Source organism: Geotrypetes seraphini, chromosome 10, assembly GCF_902459505.1.
Source record: "Geotrypetes seraphini chromosome 10, aGeoSer1.1, whole genome shotgun sequence".
Lineage (NCBI taxonomy): Eukaryota > Metazoa > Chordata > Amphibia > Gymnophiona > Dermophiidae > Geotrypetes > Geotrypetes seraphini.
In genome coordinates, this window is record NC_047093.1 from 59882736 (window position 1) to 59904814 (window position 22079).

At 42.7% G+C, this 22079-nt stretch overlaps 1 protein-coding gene across 3 annotated transcripts in view; it reads left to right on the forward strand.

The window, feature by feature from the left end:
* The window catches only part of COL5A1 (collagen type V alpha 1 chain), a 430660-nt gene that overhangs the window by 269086 nt on the left and 139495 nt on the right, over window positions 1–22079 (forward strand). For all 3 annotated transcript variants that reach the window (XM_033962082.1, XM_033962081.1, XM_033962083.1), the window contains exons 24-27: window positions 2916–2960; window positions 3385–3438; window positions 5824–5868; window positions 16633–16686. In XM_033962082.1, coding sequence (XP_033817973.1) covers window positions 2916–2960; window positions 3385–3438; window positions 5824–5868; window positions 16633–16686 — 198 coding nt within the window. The remainder of the gene's footprint in view (window positions 1–2915; window positions 2961–3384; window positions 3439–5823; window positions 5869–16632; window positions 16687–22079) is intronic.

Here is a 22079-nt window from a genome sequence, read left to right on the forward strand (position 1 = left end):
AGGGAAAGGAAATACAAGTTATTTGATAGTAAATAAGACATTCAAAGGAAAAATAAAAGGAAGGGAAAGATCAATGTGCTTCCGAGAAGCTATAAAATACAGTTGAAATAATGCCATTAGATGAGCTTACTAATTATCGAATGCTTCCTTGAAAAGAAAGCTTTTTAATTTGCTCTTAAATCTATCCAAGTTGCGTTCTTCCCTTAAGTAAATAGGGAGTGAGTTCCATGTTTGAGGGGCTATGACAGAAAAAATGAATTGCCGCGGAGTATTAATAATTTTAAGTGAGGGAATCATCAGTAAATGGTCATTCGATCTCAATAATCTATTTGAGGTGTAGGGAATCAGTAGTTTATAAATAAAAGCAGGAGTTTTATAAAGTAATGATTTGAGTGTAAGCAGACTTAGCTTATATATTATCCGGTGAGCTACCGGGAGCCAATGTGCTTTCTTAAGGAGAGGTGTCACATGATCGAACTACCTAGCTTTTGACATAAGTTTAATAGAAGCATTTTGAATAATCTGTAAACGTCTGATGAAATCCAAATTTTCTCCCAATTTTTACTAAGATTTTGCATTTGGATTTATATTTGGCTAACAGAGAATCCTTGCATTTGGTTTGTAGGGTATCTCAGGAGTCTATTCTTTAATGCTTGCATGACAAATTTATTCACTGAATTAGCTGGGTTAAGCATTATGTATTATTCATATACAGACAATAGTTCATTATTAATTCCTTTTCATGTAGCTGTGTTGGAATGGTTGTTTTCTCTTAGTGGAGATATGGATGTAGTTGTAGAAGTTGAAATGTAATTTCAGTAAGATCAAGCTGTTCTGGCTTGAAAAGGTTGGATAAGTCCCCTCCTACCATGGGACTGAGCTCCAAAGGTCCAATATTCAGCTGGTAGTGATCAGCGTTTTGCTGACTGCCACTGGTATTATCCCCGGAAATTCAGTGCCTGGCCATGTCTGTCTCTGCCTTTGAATTTTTGGTACATAGGAGTGGCAAAAATATACTGTTAGCTGATTTGGTGAGATATTTAGTCCTTAACAAGTTCAGAATGGTTTACATGAATTTAGTCAAGTACTCAAGCATTTTTTCCTGTCTGTCCCAGCGGGCTGACAATTTGTCTAATGAACCTGAAGCACTGGGGGGGGGGGGGGGGGGGATTAAGTGAATTGCCTAGGATCACAAAGAGCACCTTTGGTTTGAACCCACAACATCAGGGTGTAGAGGCTGTAGTTTTAACCACTGCATTACTCAAGAGGGTTCAGAGGAGAGCGACACGTTTGATAAAGGGGATGGAAAACCTTTCATACGCTGAGAGATTGGAGAAACTGGATCTCTTTTCCCTGGAGAAGAGGAGACTTAGAGGGGATATGATAAGAGACTTAGAGGGGATATGATAAGAGACTTAGAGGGGATATGATAAGAGACTTAGAGGGGATATGATAGAGTCTTACAAGATCATGAAGGGCATAGAGAGAGTAGAGAGGGACAGATTCTTCAAACTTTCGGAAAATAAAAGAACAAGAGGGCACTCGGAAAAGTTGAAAGGGGACAGATTCAAAACAAATGCTAGGAAGTTTTTCTTCACTCAACGTGTGGTGGACACCTGGAATGCGCTTCCAGAGGGCGTAATAGGGCAGAGTACGGTACTGGGGTTCAAGAAAGGATTGGACAATTTCCTGTTGGAAAAGGGGTTAGAGGGGTATAGATAGAGGATTACTGCACAGGTCCTGAACCAGTTGGGCCGCCGCGTGAGCGGACTGCTGGGCATGATGGACCTCAGGTCTGACCCAGCGGAGGCATTGCTTATGTTCTTATTACACTCTCCCTTGGCTGGTTAAGTGTTGAATTTCAGCACTTAAGCAGTCAAATGCTGGCTCTGTCCCAGAACATTTCTAAAATAGCCAGTTTTGGTTTGGGTGCTACTGAACTTTTTCAGCGGTATTATCTAGTTAAGTACCTTTGCATATGCCCTGTTAGCCCCGTTTAAATTGTTTTAAATATTGGGTCCCAAATTTCCTTTTCATTTACATTTAAAGTTCTAGGTCAGGGGTTTCCAAACCTACCCTAGGGGAACCCTGGCCAGTCAAGTTTTCAGAGTACCCACAATGAGTAAGAATGAGATAGATTTGCATTCCAAGGAGGTATTATATACAAATCAATCTCTTGAATATTTATTATAGATGTACTGAAAACTTGACAAGTTTTGGAATCACTGTTCTTGGCCCAGTAAGAAGATACCTGCCACCTGATATTCAGATCACAGGAGATAGCTGACTGTCTCCCATGATCTGTGGTGAAATCAGAAATTCAATACCGGTGCCATATCCGGTGACTGCCATTGAATTTCTGGCTGGCCGAAACATAGTCAGCTAAGCCAATATTCATTGACTGACCAGCTAAGTCCTAATGGTCAAGGAGAGACCTGCTTTTCAGGCAGATCTGTCTGGTCACTGAGTTTAGCCAGCGAGCCGCTGAATATTGGTAGTGACCAGCTATATCATACGGTCGAATAGACTATTTAGCAGGAGATAGCTGGCAATCTCATATCGATGGATAGCAGGCTATGTGCTACTTAGCCAGATGGGAACAGCTCATGGCCGGCTAAATAATGCTGAAAATTGGGCCCTGGTGCTTTTTGCATCCAGCTTCTATAGGATATCAAGATTTTTAATGTACGTTGGAGAGCCAGGGAAAATCTTGAGAGAAGAGTAAGTTCTTTTAGTCCATCATCACACTCTTTATCCTTTCAAGACAGCATATCCAGCAGAAATGGAAACACACCAGCAATATTGAATAGAAACCAGAATATTTTTTTTCAATTTTCTCTCTTCATCTCCCAGATATTCTGAAGAGATCTGCTTTCCCCATCCCAAACTTTAACCTCTTTTCTCTTTTTGTCTAGGGTCTTCCAGGTCCACAAGGTGCAATTGGTCCACCAGGAGAAAAAGTAGGTTAATACTCCACAAATGTTCTGAACTACCAGCTATGACTCTAAATTTGCATAGGGCTTTGTATTTATTCCTTTAGCTTAAGTTACATATTCTGCCTTCATCTTTGTGTGGCACAATGCAACACATCTCTATTATCTATTGGCATCAGGATTATAGAACAAGAGCATTGTTGTACTTTGGTTTCAAACATGGTGCTTTGCACACAATTTAATGAACTATGTAGTGTAATGATGTCATTAGTTCCATCACATGAAACTATTCTTCTGCTAAGCTAGATACAAATTTTTATAGTAGTAGCCAGTTAAAATTAATATGAAACAAAATCTAGAAGCAGTGAAAATATTTCCTGGTGCATTGATGGCATATGAAGCTATTTTTGGTGATGTGTTTGTAAGTGGCTGATTGCTCTCAATATTTTAGGGACCGTTCGGTAAACTGGGTCTTCCTGGCATGCCTGGTGCAGATGGCCCTCCGGTAAGTCATTTGGTCCTTCCATACCTTCTCATCCTAAAACAGATCAAATGATAAAGGAAACACAATCAAGGGTTCAGACTATACAGCTAAGAACAGAACTAACCCCCTCTTTTAGGCCGGCAACGGCGGTAACTGCTCCGATGCTCATAGGAATTCAATAAGCGTCAGAGCAGATACTGCTGGTGCTAAAACCTGCGCTACGTGTTAGTAAAAGAGGAGGTAAGTGTTTCTGTGGTGAATATTTATTGCATGAGAATAAACAGGTGACTGAGAGAAGCTTGTGAGAGTAATACCTTGGGTTATAAGGAAGATGTTGATACCAGAGTGCACGTATTTATTCTAAAAATGGGTAGAAATAGCCACCCCAATACAAATACAAAGAAGTTTTTTATTTTGTTAAATATACTATGCCTTGGTAACTGCACAAGTCACAAAATTATTAAGTTCTAAGCACTTTATTGAATATCAGAATATACAGACTAATGAAGAGAAGTGGTGATTACTAACTCCTTTTTGACATTGTCCTGCAAGTGTCACCTTTGATGGTCCTAGAAGTAAAACAAAGTACAGTGGAACCTTGGTTGGCGAGCATAATTCGTTCCAGAAGCATGCTCATAAACCAAAGTGCTCGTATATCAAAATGAGTTTCCCCATAGGAAGTAAGGGAAACTCGCTTGATTGGTTCTGCATCCCCCCACACGAGGCCCCCAGCGATGCTCGCTTCCACCCCACCCCACCCCATCCCAAAAAGACCCCCCACCCCCGAGGCCACTGGCGCACTTCCACTCCACCCCCAAGAACCAAAATGGCCCCCCATCCGTGAGCCCCCCCTCGAAACAGCATCGCCCGCCCAAACCCAAACCCTTACCGCAATCTGGCACCGGCACGCAGCATCAACCCACAGGACTTGCCGGTGCTGGAAGAGCCTGCCTTTTGCCACTGATCTCTGCTGGGCTGGGCCTTGAGCATCTGCGCATGCTCAAGGCCTTTTGGCTCCCGCTATCTCTGAGAATCTCATTAGAATCTCGGAGAGAGCCAGAGCCAGATTGCAGTAAGGGTTTGGGCGGGCAGGTGATGCTGGTTGTCAGGGGTGGGGGCTCGCGGGCAGGGTGGGTGTGATGCCGGTTGTTGGGTGTGGGGGCTCGCAAATCGAGTTAATGCTCGGTTTGTGAGGCGTGATTTGCAAGTGTTTTGCTCATCTTGCAAAACACTCGCAAACCGCGTTACTCGTAAACCGAGGTTTGACTGTGTCTTTAAATATAACAAATTGATTCTTGAAGCTATTTATGAATAAGCTCTACTCTGAATGGTTGATACCAGAGTACATTCACTATAAGGCTAATTTTATAACACAGCACCTGGTTTAAGAGGGCAAGTATATGCCTACTTAGATGCTGTTTTGTAAAGATACCTGGAGGGGCATTTTCGAAAGGATGTCCAAGTCAAAATAGTACAAACACAAGCAGCGATGCCAAAAGACTGGACTTGAGACACCTCACCTAGCCGACAATTGCTCCATAAAAATAAACAATACAGTAATTCAATCAAAATAGATAGTGATATGTGACCTCAGTGTGAGGAAATAAGCTAAAGAGCAAGCAGAAACTGCAGCTCAAGCGCTTAATCTTAGGCAGAAAAAGGGAGCAGAAAAGCTCATTTAACTACCACACACCATCATCGGGCACATGTGTGTGCTACCATAAAGTGACTAATCAGTGTAAAAAACATTTAGAATAGTGAAAAAAAGAAATCAAAAATGATTATTATGGAGCAAGAGGACACAGAGATTTAACCCAATATTTCAGGCGGTGGGAAAATCAAGAATGGTCATAGCCTCCTCCACAGATGAAAACAATTCAAAAGTAGAATGATGAATTAGCGTTCAAATGTCAGAAGTTACTTGTTTTGCGGTAGACTTTATGGCAAGTTCAACCAAGCCATGATAATAATTTTTGGGTGGGCTTTCCCCTTCCCGGTGACACCAGGGATGGGCCTAAGGCCCTGATTGGCCCAGGCACCTAAGGCCCCTCTCATGGGAGTAGCTTTAGGTATTTGGCCAATCGGAGTTTTAGGACACTCCCAGTGCACCCTATACAGAATCAGGCCCTTTGGGTTCAAACCTGTGTTCTTATAGTTTTTATTGAATAATTGGATGACCCTTGATTAAGACATGCTGAAACTTGGCCATCGTGTCCTGCTTTAATAAAATATTACATTTGCACTGTTGGTTGTTCCTTCTCCTTGGACCAATGTTGCTATTTTTACATTCTTGTTGATTCTGCAGAAATTACATTCCTCTTTTTGTTGCTGGGCTTTATCATGGATCAATGAGAACCTGCCATCTTTACTGTCATCTTATATTTATTTATTTTTTGTTGTTGACAGGGTCATCCTGGCAAAGAAGGTCCTTCTGGAGAGAAAGGCACTCTGGTATGTGCCCACATCTTATGCATTTTGTCAGTTTGGTTATTTTGCAGGTTAATTGTGTGGAAGAGAATTCAGCCTCCATGATCAGAGGTCTGCTAGTAACTGATGCTCACAGTATGCCAGAGGTGGGAAACATCTTTGAGGTTAGGTATCAAAACTATAATTCTAATGGGAATCACCTCCCTCTTTGCTCTGTTATTACTTTTGACTTCTGTTGCCTAGTAACTGGTAGTACACAACATGCCTTTTAGTACCTTCAGTACATGAGACATACCCAGCCAAGCCTGTTTCTCCAACATCCACCCCATAGAGTTCTTGGAGGAGCAGCCATCTTGTTTTGTTAGAAGTGAAAGCTTTGACTCAGGAGCTCTCTGTTGGAATGGAGTTAGACATTCTGCCCCATACATCCCAATGGCCATCATTGCTGACTTGCACGTAAGAGGAACTCTTGTTTGCTTCTTTCAAGATAATATAATGTGAGAATTCTCTTTCAACTCTCTTTTCTGGTACCTTTGACTGAGCAAATGGGAGAAGGAAAAGTCTAAATCTCTCTTCCAGATGTTTGGCCAGAGGATGGCTTTAGTATTCTGAGAGGAGGTAGAGGACAAGCAGTGTTCTGCTAAGGAAATGCAGAACTCTGTTTAAAAAACATCATCTGTCAGCAGACAGTTGGCCATCTGGATCAATCTCCTCTCATTGTTCACTCTGCTCTTCAAACAATTCTTCCCAGTGCATTCTTAATTGTCTCTTGTTCACCTTGAGACAAAAAATTATTCTTAGCTCTTGATTCAATACCAGATTGTGTCAAATAACTCTTTAATGACATCTCAAAATGCAGGAAACCCCATCTGTAAAGAGCACTATAGCCAGCTGGCCTCGTAATAACAGCTGCTTAGATGTACTCTGTAAATGACATACATGCAATATTTTATTGTGTATTTCATTTTTTTATTTTAAAGATTTTTTTTATCCTGAACTATCTATAAAACTGAGCAGGGTACAATTTACATACATTAACATGGATATGCAACCTATTAATATCATAACATGTTTCTTGAGGGATTACTACACCACCTTTCTTAACAAAATGTCAAAGCACAAAACACAAAGGAAAGGAATTCCATCAAAACATACAGTACACTATGAGTATATAGATAAAGTACCTGAGAGGATTCAGGTGTCATAGCCAAAAGCCTAGCCCACGCAGATACAACCTATTGAGAGCAAGTGATGTGATCTTCCAGGGAGCTATCCCACAGGGTCTACTAGAGCAGTATATTTATTAGACAGACATAATTCTCATGCTAACATTTACAATATATAGATATATGTTGGTGAATAGGGAGACCACACAAATATAGTGGATGGCTACTAAACCTTAGAGCACCAAAACTTGTTCAAGAAAATGAGTCCGCTGAAAAGTTCTCAGCTCAACCAACAAAGTTGGGGCAGTCTCCATCGGGAGCTTTACACTTGGAGGGAGATAATCAAAAACAACGTCTAAGTTCCCTTTTGGCCTAAGGCCCTAGGCACACAAAGTAGGCATCAGGGAAATGTCCATCCTTGAAAAATACATCCAAAATGTGTTTTTTTTCCGAGAATGGTCTTTCTGTACATTCAGCAGTTTAATCGTCCAGACTGCCAATTCCCAAACACCCAAAACAAGACCTTTTAAGCGAAGGAGGGGCCAGTCCTTCACCTAAAAGCACAAATCTCTAAACGGTGTCTGTCATAAGCAACACCGGTTAGAAAATCGTGGAACTGTCCTCCCCCACCTCCCCCCATAACAATCGCGGCAGGAGAGATGCCCACTCTCTCCTGCCATGACCCTCTATGACACATTGTAGCAGGAAAGATGCCCAGTCCCTTCTGCCGGACAAGCCCCAAACCACCGTGCTCTTCACCATGATGTGTCATGGGAGGGGGGTTTGCGGCACGTGGTGGCAAGAGAGATTGGGCATCTCTCCTGCTGCAATCATTATGGGTGCAGGGGGACAGGTTGCCCGGGCCACTGAGCTGATCGCAAGAACCGTGATCAGCTCAGCGGCCCGATCCGAAACTTATGCCTGTTTTGACTTCATCTAAGTCAAAATGTATAAGTTCCATCCTTCAACCTCTCAAACCTTTTGGGTTATGGCTGTCGGATGACTAAGTCTAGGTCAGCTTACATCCCGCCCACTTCCCACCCTATCCATTTCTCCAAAAATGCCCCTTTTCACTCTGGGCACACAGAGGCAGTGAAAAGGCCTAAGCTTGTTTTAGATACGTCTAAAACCAGTTTTGATTATTGGTACTTGGATGACCTGTCTTTTTGATCATCCAAGTACCAACTTAGGCCAATTGACTTTTTTTTTATTATGAGCTCCTTAGTCCAACCATTTTTCACTTTTATTCATTCTGTATTTCTCTGATGAAACTAAAAAGTGGAAAAATCACTGGACTAAGTGTTTAGCCCTCGATGGAGACTGCCCCAATTTTGTTGGTTGGGCTGAGAACTGTTTAGTGGCCTCTCATACACAAATGTTCAGGATAAAATTATCTTCTTAGCATACCCCCTGCGAAAGCAGTTTTTAGCGCTGGCTGGCACATTGAATGCTCTGCTCTGCTCCTGACACTCGTAGAATTCCTATGAGCATTGGGAGCAGCGCACCAGCCAACGCTAAAAAATGCTTTTGTGGTTTTGCTAAAGAAGGGATAATTATCACCTCCATGAATCTAACATCCTGCTATTACTATACAGTAATTTAGATTGGTAGAATAAACTGCCATTGAATAGAGAGAGATGGGCAGGGTTACTATAGTATCAATTACATATAATATTATATGGTTAATGTTTGTCTAATTATCCCATAGAGAGAGGAGAGGAGATATGAGAGCCTTTACTCCAACAGGATGCATAGCATCCACAGAAATCCTGGCTGAGGAGTGTTATTATCATCTTGGCTGCCCAGTAGTCAATTTTAAAGAAGATTTACCTTAAGGGCTGCTTTTACAAAGCAGTGGTAGTGATTTTCCTGCGGCAAATGCACCAAAGTCCATAGAAATTGAATGGATTTTGGTGCATTTACTGCAGGGACTCATTACTGTGGCTTTGTAAAAGGGGCCCTAATTTTGAAAGAGAGCTGGGTAAATCTCTGACTTTCAGCACAAAGGCCCTGATTATATAAATAGCTCTGACTCCTAGGCACCATTCGGTGTGGTTGTCAATCAACCACTAGGTGCCATTTATAGAACTGTGCCTAGTAGCGCCTAAGTGTTCTCAGGTGCCGGTAGACGTTGAAGCCTTAGGTGCACTACTATTTAATCCAGGATTTTCTTGGCCTAAATGAGTGTGCCTAAAGTAGGCCCCTACCGTGCCTAAGTTAATCCATATCCAAACTCCACCCTGAATCTGCCCCTATTAAGCCTACTTGCCGGTAGGCACCTCAGTGTAGATCCCTGCTCAAAGTGTTAGGTGCCTACCGGCAAATTAATTTTTTAAAATCATTTTTCATTGTTCTTTTTTAATGACGCTTTCAATTATCAGCGCTAATTAAGCCAATTAAAAAAAATTAAGCTACGCACCTAGATCGGCTAGACGTACCTGTCTAGGCACCTAACTGTAGGCATCTTTTATAGAATCAGGGCCAAATTTAGCCAGACACTTCTTTTAAGAACATAAGAATTGCCGTTGCTGTGTCAGACCAGTGGTCCATCGTGCCCAGCAGTCCGATCCCGCGGTGGCCCCTAGGTCAAAGACCAGTGCCCTATTTGAGTCTAGCCTTACCTGCGTATGTTCTGTTCAGGAACTTGTCTAACTTTGTCTTGAATCCCTGGAGGGTGTTTTCCCCTATAATAGCCTCCAGAAGAGCGTTCCAGATTTCTACCACTCTCTGGGTGAAGAAGAACTTCCTTACGTTTGTATGGAATCTATTCCCTTATAACTTTAGCGAGTGCCCTCTCATTCTCTCCACCTTGGAGAGGATGAAAAGTCTCTCTTTCTCTACTAAGTCAATTCCCTTCAATATCTTGAATGTTTTGATCATGTCACCTCTCAGTCTCCTCTTTTCAAGGAAGAAGAGGCCCAGTTTCTCTAGCCTCTCATTGTATGGCAACTCCTTAAATGGAACTAGACAAATTTTGTAAGCCTAGATTTAAGCACATTTTGAGCTGCAAACTTAGAGCTCCTTTTACAAAGCCGCTGTAGAGGTTTCTAATATGGGATGGTGAGGTAAGTGCTCCAATGCGCACAGGAATTTACCTCACCAGTCCACAGGAGAAACCTTTACTGAGGTTTTGTAAAAGCTAGCTAAAGATCATTTCCATTAATCTGCAGAGATCTCCAATGATCAATTCTATTTCCTTTATTGTTCAATTGGTTCTTTTAGTTCAATCCTTGGGTCTCAGTGTACACTATTTCACAGATGATATTCAATTGATATTTTATTCAGATCCACTTAACCCAGAATTGTGTTACTTAAACTCATATTTAGATTCTATTGCTTCTTGGCTTAAGACTCATAAACCTAAGCTCAATACATTAAAAAGCCACAGCAATAAAGATCTCTGGTTGATCCTTTATTCCTAGCACAGCACCTCTTCTTTCAGGACATATCTTATCTCTTGAGTCATATCTTACGGTTTAGGATGTAATATTTGATCCACAGCTTATGGTTCAATTTCAGATTGCTTCTGTAGTAAAATCATGCCTGTTATTTTTGTGTTTAATTAGATCTATGCATACATATCTAACAAAACTCTGCTTTATTCCAGCGGATGGTTGCGTTAGTTATTAGCAGACTTTAGCATAATTATCTTTGTCTGGGCTATCACTGGTCTTACTTCACAGTTTTCAATTAATGCATAATACATTTATTAAATTGAAACAGAGAAATATAGGGCTCCTTTTACTAAGCCGCGTTAGGGCTTTAACGCGTGGAATAGCGCGTGCTTCATTGCCGCGCACGCTAGACCTTAACGCCAGCATTGAGCTGGTAGAAGCATAGCACGCGGTAATTTCCTGTGCGTGCTATAAACGCTAGCGCACCTTAGTAAAAGGAGCCCAAAGGGCCCATCCAGTCTGCCCATCTGCAGCATCCACTATCTCCTCCTCTCCCTAAGAGATCCCATGTGCCTGTTCCACTCTTTCTTGAATTCAGACACAGTCTTTGTCTCCACCACCTCTACCGGGAACCTATTCCACGCATCTACCACCCTTTCTGGTTTCATAATGTGGATTATATGACTTTTCTTATGAAAAGTTCTATTTCCTGCCTGTTTCTTGAATTGAATTTGAAATCCTTATGGCTCAAAAAACTTTAAATATCAAAGAGAAAAAGATCTCCAAATGTATTTAAATTAAGGGCTCCTTTTACTAAGCTGCGATAGCGTTTTTAGCCCGCGCAGGATTTTAGCGTGTGCTAAACCCACGCTACGCGGCTAGAACTAATGCCAGCTCAATGCAAGGTCTAGCACGCGAGGCAATTCAGCGCACGCTAAGCACGCAATAAAACCGCTCTTGCAGCTTAGTAAAAAAAGCCCTAAATGTTACAAGCACTTAATTTTCTAGTGAAATTCACATACACTCAGAATTCTGTAATTCAGCCAAGAGCCTAAGCTCCTATATCCAAACCCACCACCCAATCACTGTGTATAGAATAGTACAGTGGAACCTTGGTTTACGAGCATAATTCGTTCCAGAAGCATGCTCGTAAACTAAATTGTTCGTATATCAAAGCAAGTTTCCCCATAGGAAGTAAGGGAAACTTGCTTTGATTGGTTCCACCTCTTTCCCCTCCCCCCCCGAGGCTACTGGCGCTGCTCCATCCCCCCCCCCCCTTTGAGGCCACCGGCGCTGCTCCACACCCCTCCCCGCGATCCGGCAATCCCCCCCTGCGAACCGGTATCCTCCCCCCGTTCGCGTTGCCCCCCCTCCACCGCGATCCTACATCCCCCCCCCCCGAGCATGGCAATGACATCCCTTACCCCGACTGGGCACCAGTGCCGGTGCCCGAAGAGCCTCCCTCTTCTGGCGTGGCCTGGGCTGGGTGGTGTGTCGGAGATCCTCCCTCTTCTGGTCTGGGCTGGGCTGGACTGGCTTTGAGCATTTGCGCATGCTCAAAGCCTTCTGGTCTTGCTCTCTCTGAGATTCTGAATCTGAGAATCTCGGAGAGAGCGAGTCAAGAAGGCTTTGAGCATGTGCAATTGGATAGCGCAATTTGCGTGTTCATATATAATTGCTCAAAATATTCAAAAATGAGAAAAGGAAACTTTCACTTAGCTTTTGGGATGTTAACAGGTCCTGACATGGGCCATGTTTCGAAAGTCTTTGTCAAGGAACCCAAAAGTAAGAGTTGGTGACTTAAATTGCCAAACCAGTCAGGTAATGTGGAATCAAAGGCGGACTATTCTGTCATATGTAGCTTCTATAAGCTGAATTCTGCTTGACTGCATTGCTGCTGCCTTCCCAAGAACTAAGTGAAAGTTTCCTTTTGCCAGTTTTGAATATTTTGAGCAATTATATATGAACAAGCAAATTGCGCTATGCAACATTAATTACTATTCCATACACAGTGATTGGGTGGTGGGTTTGGCTATAGGAACTTAGGATCTTGGCCAAATTGCACAATTCTGAGTGTATGTGAATTTCACTAGAAAGTTAAGTGCTTATAACATTTGGGATTCCTTTTACGAAGTTGCGCTAGCGTTTTTAATGCACGCACCAGATTAGTGCGTGCTATAGCTCGTGCTAGCCGAAAAACTAGAAACATAGAAACATAGAAAATGAAGGCAGAAAAGGGCCACGGCCCATCTAGTCTGCCCACACTAATGGCCCACCCCCTAACTACCTCCATGAAGAGATCCCACATGCCAATCCCATCTTTTCTTAAAATCTGGCACGCTGCTGGCCTCAATTACCTGTTGTGGAAGATTATTCCAGCGGTCAACCACCCTTTCGGTGAAGAAATATTTTCTGGTGTCGCCATGAAATTTCCCACCCCTGATTTTCAACGGATGCCCTCTTGTTGTCATGGGTCCTTTAAGGAAAAAGAGATCCTCTTCCACCTCGATACGGCCCGTGACATATTTGAACGTCTCGATCATGTCTCCTCTCTCTCTGCGTTCCTCGAGTGAGTACAGCTGCAACTTACCCAGTCGTTCCTCATACGGGAGATCCTTGAGTCCTGAGACCATCCTGGTGGCCATTCGCTGAACCGACTCAACTCTCCACACATCTTTTTGATAATGCGGCCTCCAGAATTGTACACAGTATTCCAGATGGGGTCTCGCCATGGATCTGTACAACGGCATTATGACCTCGGGCTTACGGCTGACGAAACTTCTACGGACACAGCCCATGATTTGTCTAGCCCTGGATGAAGCTTTCTCCACTTGATTGGCAGTCTTCATGTCTTCACTAATAATCACCCCCAAGTCACGTTCTGCTACAGTCCTTGCTAGGATCTCACCATTTAGGGTGTAAGTCCTGCATGGATTTTTGCCACCAAGGTGCATGACCTTGCATTTTTTGGCATTGAAACTTAGTTGCCAAGTCTTTGACCAATGCTCCAGCAGGAGTAGGTCCTGCGTCAAATGTCGGGCATTGAGCTTTTGTCGGGCACTGTGCTTTCATCTGTTGTGCAGTTGCCTACTATGTTGCATAGTTTGGCATCATCGGCGAATAATGTAATTTTACCTCGAAGCCCCTCAGCCAAGTCTCTTACGAAGATGTTAAATAGGATCGGGCCCAAGACCGAGCCCTATGGCACTCCGCTGATCACCTCCGTCGTATTGGAGAGGGTACCGTTTACCACTACCCTCTGAAGTCTACCTCTAAGCCAGTCCCTAACCCATGCGGTTAATGTTTCACCTAGTCCCATCGAACCCATCTTGCTCAATAACCTGCGGTGTGGGACGCTATCAAACGCTTTGCTGAAGTCCAAGTACATGACGTACAGGGACTCCCCCTATATCCAGCTTTCTTGTTACCCAGTCAAAGAAGCTGATCAGATTTGATTGGCAGGACCTTTTATGTATACCGCCTGCTCAAGAAGAGACGGTAGCAGCTAGCGCGCAGGGCATTTTAGTGCGCGATATTCAACGTGTTAAGGCCCTAATGCACCTTTGTAAAAGGAGCCCTTAATTTAAATACATTTGGAGATATTTTTCTTGTTTATATTCAACTCAATTTGATCTCCTGTCTCCTGGTGCTAATTTTAGTACACAGCTTCCCTACTTGTTCTTTGACTAAGTCAAAAAACTTTAAATACTGTTTTATCCCACAGTAATTCCTTATGTCTCTTCTCTGTGTCTTCATTCTCAAAATCAAATGTATAAAGCTGCTTCCCCTACATGGGTTGCTAGATTAGATTCTACTAGATACAAGGCCTTTTATTTTTGACACTATCTCTTTGGAACTTGCTTCTGATTTATTTAAGGGCAAAAATTCATTTGAACAAATTTAAAAAAGACAGAACCTTCATGTTCCAAGCAAACAGACAGCAATCCTGGCTGAGAAACCACATAAATAAAGCCAGACAGACCTATGACAAATTCCGAAAATCAATTAAAACCTCTCTATTCGACAAATTCCTTGCCTAATTAGATGACCTCTCTCAGATATTCTTTCCCCTTATAACCCCAATGTATTATGTAACTTCTTTCTCTCATGTATCCCTTCCCTATGCTTCCCTAATTATTATGTAACTTCCTTCTTCTTACACTGGGTAATTCGCTGATTGTCCAGCCTTCTTTCTATGTGAACCGCCTAGAAGTCAATTTGACTATGGCGGTATAGAAAAATAAAGTTATTATTATTATTATTACAAGCTTACTACTTTTCTCAAAAGCTTTTTCCAAAAAGCAACTGGGGCTTGTGTTTGATATATTTATTCTAAACTAAACTAAACTAAACCTTAAATTTATATACCGCATCATCTCCACAGATGTGGAGCTCGGCATGGCTTACAAGAACTTAAAATATAGGAAGAGAAGGAAAAAAAAAAAAGGTTTACATGAACTTAGAGGAGGATATTTGTTTATCTTTTTTTGTAATGTTTTGTTTATAGTTTTTGCTCATTATTTTTATGTATCCCGCTTAGATTTGTTTATAAACAAGCGGTGTAGTATATCAAAGATTAAAATAAACAGTAAATAAACATTCCATTGCTCAATTAATTTTTTGCCACTCAACAGCTTACTGAAAATTGACCCTGTGGGAATTACTGTAGAGTTATTACATTATAAAAAGGCAAAAAAAACCCCCACAAATTCAGTGGAAGTATGCAAAACACAACTGCTCAGAAAACAATGGTGTAAGATATGACTGGGCTGGGATGACTCCTTTAAGAGTGAGATTCTTTTCACTGTGCAGCTGTCTTTTCATCTGGGAGACTTGATATCTGTATTCTTTCAGTGTTCTCTTTGGTTGAAAAGCCTTTGCATTTGTCAATAGCGCTTCATTAGTGCAATGTCAGCTTTGATTGGAGTTCACCCATAGCATTGACACAGTACCGTGTAGTACAGGGAAGTAATAGCTGGAGCCCTGATTACAGGCAGTCTTCCATCCACCGTTCAGATTCCATGTCTGTAGAATATTAAAGGCAAGGGGCAGCCATACCCCATACCGGCATTTGTGATCCAGCTTATGGAAGCTGTTTGGCATTCTGAGAGCTAGCCTGATTCAAAGCACAGGTTTTCTACTGAGGTTCTTGTAAGAGGGGCTTTGGGGGATCTCAGAGGCCTGGTTTCCAAGCATGTGACTTATTCTATTTTGTGTTACAAATGCTGAGCTCCGAGGTGCAAAACTGGGCTACAAACCTTTCAGCTAAGCACTGTAAGACTTCAAAGGTTAATCAAATTTAAATTATGAGAGAAACATATATATTTATTACATGCTATATGAGTATAGCATAGCTTAAAAGGCCTTTGAGGCCTGGATATAAATAAGCTGCTTAAATTGGGTGTATGATTAGAAACAATTACAAAACAGTGCCATGGATAGAAACTAACAGTGATGGGACATTGTATTTACCCTGTATTTATTTATTTATTTGTTCAATTATATAGCCCGTCCTCCCCAGAAGCTCAGAATGGGTTACAGTAAAATAAAAATTAGGTACTTAGAATTTCCCTTAACTGTCCCGAAGGCTCACAATCTAGCTAAAGTACCTGAGAAAACAGTAAATAGGAAAGATATAACAATTCAAATAATAAAAAATAAAAAGAATAGCATTAAAGTAAATCAAAACCTCAAAGACACAAAGCAGCCCAAGTAACAGCAGGATACAATGGCCTTGATGAAAGTCTATCACTGGCCGAAGATGATCTCTAGACCCCAACCGTGGTAGAAAGGAGGAGGCAGGTCACAGCCGATATTGAAGTCCACAGTCAAAACAATATAATTAACAATTGCAGGGGAACAGTGTCCGATGACCAATGGCTCAGCCGAAACCGGAGCTCTGCTGCTACAGCCCTTTTTCAGTTCACTCGCCATTGGTTTCTTACCCCTGGGAGGGCTCCTCTTCTCACCCTCCTGCCGCCTCCCGTTCATTGTGAAAGAGCTCAAAGTTCTGCTGTCCCTAGTGTGCAGCAGGCTGCCTCCATCCACCACTACCACACTGGTTTCATTAGGGTACACTGATGCTTTCCTGACAGAGTCTTATCTAGTAGAAGATGGTGTATCTCAGGGAATGGCTTCCTCTCTGAAATGATCTTTTGTCAAGTTCAGCCCATATGGGAAAGAACCTACTACTTCCTTAATACTTTTTATTCACTTTTTGTTAACAGGGTCCAACTGGCCCACAAGGTCAAATTGGATATCCAGGGCCTCGAGGGGTGAAGGTAAGATGTGCTCTTCTGTGGTAACTCTGTTCATTCTTTTGGCATTCGTTTGATTCTGTCGGGTCTGGCTTCTCCTGTCTATGGTTCACCAGCCAACTCACCTGACTACTTAAGACACTTGTGTGATACTGTGCTAGTCTTTCCCAAGTGCTACTGTTCCAGGTATTCTTTTATAAAAAAGAATTTTGGGTGGGAGGGGGGTCAATGACCTTTGGGAGAGTGTATGTGGGTCATTTCATAATCCCTCCAGTGGTCATTTGGTCAGTTTGAGTACCCTTTTGGCACTTAGACACTTCTCAAACAGGTCTAGGTTTCATCCAAGATAGCCAGCAAAAGGTTTGATTATAGCTGCAGGACATTGAAGTCTAAGCCTGCACAAATCCCGCTCATTCCCCGCCTCCCAATACAACCATTTCTACTCTGGATGCACAGTGGGTTAGAAAGTCATATTTGAGCATGCCCAATTCGACGTTTTGTCTAGTAAGACGTCCAAGTGCTGGTTTATGCTGTCTTTTGGACGTCTATCATTGTGTCAGACCCCTACTCCTTTAGTAAAGGGGCTTCTTTAGTAAAGGGGAATCTTAGGGATCCTTTTACTAAAGTGCACAATCTGATTTAGCAAATACTAATTATTTGCACATACTAAGTAGGCTGTGAAACCTTTTATTTGGCCAGCTATGAAAAGATGCACAAATTCTACACAGCACAGTACTGAAACTTCAAAGAAATACAGCACCTTATTAAAATAAGGAGCTAATTAAAAAGGCGGTACCATCTTTGCATTCAAAATGATAAAATGCTCACTTCCCAAAATTATATTTTTGCAATAATTTAAATGCTTGGATCTAAAATAATAATTGCAGAGTTCAAATTAATTGAACCCCAGAGAGAATCAATGATCCAGCCATATTGTCACAGAAGCAACATCTAGCTAAAACAATAAGGCTGAGCAACTGCGTTTCATTGGATCACAGTTGTCAGAAAAGGTAGAAGAGCTGTAGATATGATACACTCAGTGTTTTGTATAAGTGCTACAATAGAGATAAATTTGGAAAAAAAATTCCCATTTTCTGTGACACAAGGACAATTTTCCAGCAGTTCATTTAGGGGTAAAGTTTGTGAGCACTTTTACATGTGGATGTAGCCCTGACTTTTAAAGGGAAAGCACATGTAAACTTCTACTAACTGCTTACAGGTATCTGCATCTGCTTTTAATGGAGCATCCCTGATTCCAGCCATTCTAAGGAGTAGAAGACTCAAGATATGGATTCAGTCAGAGACCTTCTGTATGGCACTGCAAAGAACTGCCACTGAGCCTTGAGGCCAGCACTAGAGAATGACACGTTGTCTGTTACCCACAGCTAGCCGTGGGTAGTCACGGGTAACCCGCCAAAACGGGAACAAAAAAAATCCTGGTCATCAAGAGTACAGGGACAAAGCCATTCACCGCCCCATTCATGGCCCCATGGCCTTGTCCCCGCAGTTAATTGAGGGAATGCGTGCAAAATACTTAAAATCTGATTGCGCGGTCTGAGCAGCTCCCTCCCTCCCTTGCCTTTACTTTCGCTGGTGATTTTTCTCTTAACAAGCAGTTGGAGCATTTCCTGAAGTCGCGTGTGGCTGGCTGGCTGCCTGAAATTGTCCTCTAACGCAACCGGAAACAGGAAGTTGCATCAGAGCAGAGGAGAAGTTATAGGCAGCCAGCCAGCTGCATGCGACTTCAGGAAATGCTCCGGATGCTTGTTAAGAGAAAAATTGCCAGTGAAGGTATGGTAAGGGAGGGAGGGAGATGCATGGACCACGGCAGGCAAGAGGGAGGGAGGGAGCTGCTGCTGGGGACAGAGGACCCATCTGAAATGAACCTTTTAAAATATATATATATATTAGTTCTCATAGAGCTTGGGGGGGGGGGGGGGGCAGGGGAGGGGGAAGGACACCAAAGCAAAACTGGCCGAGGAGTAGGAAAGAGAAAGGGGAGAAGGACAGGCAGGTGAGTCAGATGCTGGAAGCAGGGGGAGAAAGAGAGAAAGAAGCTAGATGGGGTTGGAGAGGAGACAGACACATTGGTGTGAAAGAGAAAGAGAGGGGAAATCTGGACACAGGAAGGTAACAGAAACAGAGGGGAAATTATGTGCATGGGGGCATAGGGACAGAGACATAAAGGGGAGATACAGGGGGGAATTATGTGCATGGGGCATAGGGACAGACACATAAAGGGAGATACATGGGGGGAATTATATGCATGGAGCATAGGGACACAGACATAAAGGGAGATACATGGGAGGGGGAAATTATGTGCATGGGGGCATAGGGACAGAGACATAAAGGGGAGATACATCAGGATGATATATAGACACGGGGGGGGGGGGGGCAATGCCGGACACAGGAGGGAGTAAACAGATACAGAGGGGAGATATTAGAAATGGGGAAAATAGGAACACAGAGGGGAGATGGTTTGTGCGGATGGGATCAGATGGTTTGCAGGGACGGGACGGGGACTGAGCTCGTGGGGACGGGACGGGGATGGGGACCGAGCTCGTGGGGACGGGAACCGAGCTCATGGGGATGGGACAGGGGTGGGAACCGAGCTCGCAGGGATGGGTACAAGTTCACGGGGACAGGGCAGAGACGGGACAAATTTTTTCCCCGTGTCATTCTCTAGCTAGCACCATGTACACTTCTTTGACTAGATCTATTCTTCAGTATAATTTCTATAGTGCCACTGTACATCAAAACACAGAAGATACTGTACCTGCTCAAAACAGCTTACAATCTAGTCAAGACAGACAAGCTGTGTATGTGAATTGTGAGCCGCTTTGGTAAAAAAGTAGATTATAAATGTTTTAAATAAATAAGGGGTCCTTTTTATTAAGGTGCGCTAACTGATTTAGCGCTCGCTAAATGCTAAGGCATCTATTATATTCTATAGGTGTCTTAGCATTTAGCACATGCTAATCTTTAGCGCACGCTAAATCGTATAGCGCACGTTAAAAAAAGGGCCCTAAATAAATATAATAAATACATAAAATAAACTATATAAGAAGGTGCATCAATCCACTGCTTTGATGTTGTGTTTCTTTTGAGATTATATTGGACTGACATACAAGATCAAATGCTGCTGCAATAGATGACAAGAGCCATCCTTATCTGTAATGTCTATACAGTGCACATATGTTTACTTGAAATATTGCAAACAGAGCCACAGCGGTGCAGTTAGCACATTAGCTTTAAGCTGCCTGCCTGCACAGAGCTCATCTACATTAACAGAACCTTAGAATAAGATATGCACTTTGAAAGATCTGCTTATAAAACTGCCATTAAGCAAATTGAAGTATACTGCGTAGCAGAGAGGAGTGGGGACTGCAGGGGAAGTGCTCTCGGTACGGTCATTATTTATTTATTTGCTTTCCAGTGAAGTCAGATCTATTAAAGTCTGTGAAATAGCTTTGTGATCAACTGGGTTAGATGATTTGGTAAATTCAGGGGCTTTGTACGATGCACAATAAAATGTTTTTGTTAGGATGGTGGGTGAGGAGAAGGAAACTAATAGGAGCAGCCTGTGTAGTCTGAAACTGGCCCTCCCGTGTTAATTCGGCATTAGCAATCGATTCAAAGTAAGGCTTGACTTTGTGATTTTCCCATCTGGCTTGTTTTTTTTCGTGGCTGAGGGATCCGGGCTTGTTCCTTCTCTCTGAAAGGGTTTTTGAATGCTTGAGGACACGTGGAGGATAATTTGAAAACAGGTCCCCCCTAGGTTAGGAGCAGGGTGCCCCTCTAAGCTGCGTGATTGTGCATGCACATAGGGGTCAAGAAAGGGAGCGCACACTCCTAGCGACTGTAAACTCAAAACTTTTGCTGGCTTTCTTTATTTTGAACATAGGCTATACCACACACATCACGTTGAGGCTGAAAACTTGCAAACAAACTGCCTGATATCCAGCAGATTTTAGCCCGCCAGGAATAGCTCCTAGCTGGTTAAATAGCACTAAGCCAGTTAAGTGGTAATATTCAGCACCAGTTGGCAGCTAAATATTAGCACTTACGGTGCCATTTAGTGCAGCTGTCAATTAACCACTAGGCGCCACTTATAGAATCCTGCCTAGCGATGCCTAGGCATACTTAGGCGCCAATAGCTGTCCTGGAGGTAGGCGCCGGTATATTAGGCCAGGTTTTACTTTGCCCCTATCCACACCTACTTTTCAGGTAGGCACTGTTAAGCGTCAGAGGGCGCCTCCACTTAGGCATTATTTTAATTATTTTTGATTGGCTGAAAACTGGCGCGGTCAACTGCCATGTCAATTAAAATGAAGTTGTGAGTGGATTCCAAACTTAGGCTTCTCAATTAGGGTGCCTAGCAGCACCTAATGTATCTGCCCTATACAGAATCCGGCCCTTAGTGGCTAGCCTGGTGACCGGCTGTGTCGTGTGTCTTAGCCAATTAGCGCCAATGTTCATTAGCTAGAATCAGAAAATAATATGAAATATTGAACTAAGGCCAGTACTGGGCAGACTTGCACGGTCTGTGTCTGTGTATGGCCGTTTGGTGGGGGATGGGCTGGGGAGGGCTTCAGTGGCTGGGAGGGTGTAGATGGGCTGGAGTAGGTTTTAACAGAGATTTCAGCAGTTGGAACCCAAGCACAGTACCGGGTAGAGCTTTGGATTCTTGCCAGAAATAGCTAAGAAAAAAATTAAAAAATTTAAAGTGGATCAGGTTGGGCAGACTGGATGGACCATTCGGGTCTTTATCTGCTGTCATCTACTATGTTACTAGCTGACCAACTAACAGGCCTATCTTTGCTCGCTACAACGTAGCCAGTCAGCTGATGAATATTGGCTTAACCGGTTATATCAAAAGCTGTCAAAAAAAAAAAAAAAAAACATCGGAAATTTAATGCCAGTTGCTAGATACAGCCTGGCATTGAATTTCCAGGTTCACCACTGACTGCAGGAGTTAGCTAGCCTCCTCTCACGATCCCAGTATTGGCCCCAAAATACTTTTCATGTGCACATGGCCAACAAAAATTAGAACATTTACTGGGAAGACAAGTAGAAACCTATTTTTAAAATTTTATTTAATTTTCTATACCATTCGCCCAGGGGAGCTCAGAATGGTTTACATGAGTTTATCCAGGTACTCAGGCATTTTTCCCTGGCTCACAATCTATCTAATGTACCTGGGGCAATGGGGGGATTAACTGACTTACCCAGAGCCACAAGGAGCAGCGTGGGTTTGAACCCACAACCCCAGGGTGCTGAGGCTGTAGCTTTAACCACTGCGCCACACTCTCCACGATGTGTCTTAAAATAATTATGCAGAATGGCAGTTATGAACGCATGCTCAGGTGTACAGCTTGAAATGTTTGCATGTATTTCACAAAGTGCAAGTGTAAATT